The 2,500-nt window shown below is 26.7% G+C and overlaps 1 protein-coding gene across 1 annotated transcript; it reads right to left on the bottom strand.

The window, feature by feature from the left end:
* Positions 1 to 138: 138 nt before the first annotated feature.
* LOC138861449 (uncharacterized) lies at positions 139 to 2,452 on the bottom strand. Its single transcript, XM_070120551.1, has 2 exons — positions 2,241 to 2,452; positions 139 to 826 (listed from the first exon to the last, which is right to left on the bottom strand). The coding sequence occupies exons 1-2, from the start codon at positions 2,344 to 2,346 to the stop codon at positions 570 to 572; spliced, it is 363 nt and encodes a 120-aa protein (XP_069976652.1). The 5' UTR covers positions 2,347 to 2,452; the 3' UTR covers positions 139 to 569.
* Positions 2,453 to 2,500: the final 48 nt, after the last annotated feature.

Genomic DNA, 2,500 nt, shown 5'->3' with positions numbered 1-2,500 from the left:
ATGATGCTACATACTTACAACTGGTGATGCAGGGCCCAGAATTTCACAGACAGAACATGAAAGACAGAATTAAATGCAATAATATATGAAAGAAAAAAATAACCATAAAAATATATGTATATGAATGGGGGGTAAATAATAATAATAATATAATTATAAAAAAATATCTGAGTATATATAAAAAAGAAATAATAACAAATAAGAAAAACAAATAAATAAATAAAATTGTAAGAAACTGAAAATATGAATGAGGATGAGATCTTTCTGCCTCTTCATGCATTGTCTCTGAACACTTCAGTATTGTAGGAGACATTAGGAATAACATGGCTAGTAATAAAGATGAAAGTTATAAGAACAATGGCATTATTAACAATAATTATAAGAGCAGCATAATAATGGTAATGATAATAATAAAAAAGTAATACTAATAATGATAATGATAATGATAAGCAATAAAGAAAAATTAAAAGGATAATAGTGACAGTTTTTCTTTTCTAATAAGCATCTTTGTACTTCTGAAATGTACCAGTTTGAGAGGAAAGGTTCTTAATCTAACAAAACCAACTCATTTAGCCTAAAAGAGAAGTCTCACTCTCTAAAGAGAAAGCTGCATGTCCTTGTCCTCCTTCTTCTCTGCCTCCTCTTCCTCCTTCTCTTCTTCCTTTTTCCTCCTCCTCCTCCTCCTTCTCCATTAGCATGCACCCAAGCATTCTGGCATTAGTTGGTCTCACGTGTTTTTGGGAAATTATCCAGCAAGTCGAGTATTCTGTCCTGCTCTTCAGCCTGCGCGTCTGAATTGGTTCCTCTCCTAGGTTACTGGCATATTCTGTAGATAGAGAACAATGTGTTTTATTTGAAATTGTATCTTTTCATTGAGCCTACTTGAATGTTTTTCAATGCATAACAAATATGCAACTCACAAGAGAAAGGGTTAGGGATACTTTTACATGTAGATTGCAAATCCACTAGGCAGTTGCAAAAACTAGAGTGACATTGAAAAAAAAAACATCATAAGTGCACCCAAAGACAAATCTATGAACAAAATAAAATAAACACAGTATCTAAGAATATGATGACAATGAAGTAATAATAACAGTAGTAGTTGCAACAAGTATTATAACAATGATAATGATAATAACAATAATAATAATGATAATGATGATGATATTATGTAAAAACAACGACAATAAATCATAAAAACAACAACAATAATAATTATAATAATAACAATATGAGAAAAACAATAATTAAAATAACAATAACAGTTATAATAATGATACTAATAATAATAATAATAATAATAATAAAATAAAAAAATAATAATAATAATTATTATTATTTTTAAAACAATAACAATAATAATAAAATAAAAATAACAATAATAATAAATTTTAAATAATGAATAAAATAACAATAATAAAAATAAATAGTAATAACAATAACAATGGCTCATAAAAATCATAATAATAATAATAATATTAATAATAGTAATAATAATCAAAATCATAATCATAATAATAATAACAATGACAGTGATGATAATAATTACAATAATAGTAATAACAATACATTAATAATAATGATAATCTTATCAGCAAAAAAAATTATAATTATATAAGATAACATAAGCAAGAACTATAAATTATAAAAATAAAATAAGCAAGAATTATAATGATAAAAATAACATAAGGTAATAATAACAATAAAAATACTACTACTACTACTACTACTAATAATAATAATGATAATAGCAATAATTTGGGGGAAATAACAATTATCATAATAATAATAAAAAATAATAATATCAATAATAGTAACAATAATGATATTAATACTAATACTAATACAACTAGTTATACTACTACTGCTAATAATAATAAAAACAATGATGATAATGATGAAGATAATAATAATAACAATAATAATAATAATAATAATAACAATAACAACGATAATAATAATGATGATGATAATAATAACAACAATAATAATAATAATAATAATAATAATAATAATAATGATGATGATAATAATAATAACAATAATAATAACAAGTGAAATAACAACAATGATAATAATTACAGTAATAATAACAATGATAACAACAATAATAACTAGGGAGGGAGGAATGGAGTGCGAGGAGGAGGAGGCAGAGGACTAGGAGAAAGAGGAATACAATACTGAGGAAGATGAAGAAGAGGGAGAAGACCTATAATGAAGAAGAGGTGAAACAACACTACCTCTCATGATATTCTTGATGGTCTTCACAGATGCATTGCGGAGATTGAGGATCTTGAGCACACGTCTCTTAATGGAAGGCGGTCCTGTTGCACACACATCAAGCATTATGTAATCGACCAGCTGTAGTGTGAATAGGCCTCCATCCAGTCTGCGCAGGTACAGCTCATCTTCATCCAGATTCTCTGTCTAAGCAATGGGAAAGAGGAGGGATGGTGACCCAGAGCAAAAGAAGCAGTAATAAAATATATATATCTTGGGG

This window comes from Penaeus vannamei, unplaced genomic scaffold (assembly GCF_042767895.1).
Source record: "Penaeus vannamei isolate JL-2024 unplaced genomic scaffold, ASM4276789v1 unanchor5400, whole genome shotgun sequence".
Lineage (NCBI taxonomy): Eukaryota > Metazoa > Arthropoda > Malacostraca > Decapoda > Penaeidae > Penaeus > Penaeus vannamei.
Note: the sequence above shows the minus strand (reverse complement) of the source record. Positions and strands in the feature narration are given on the sequence as shown.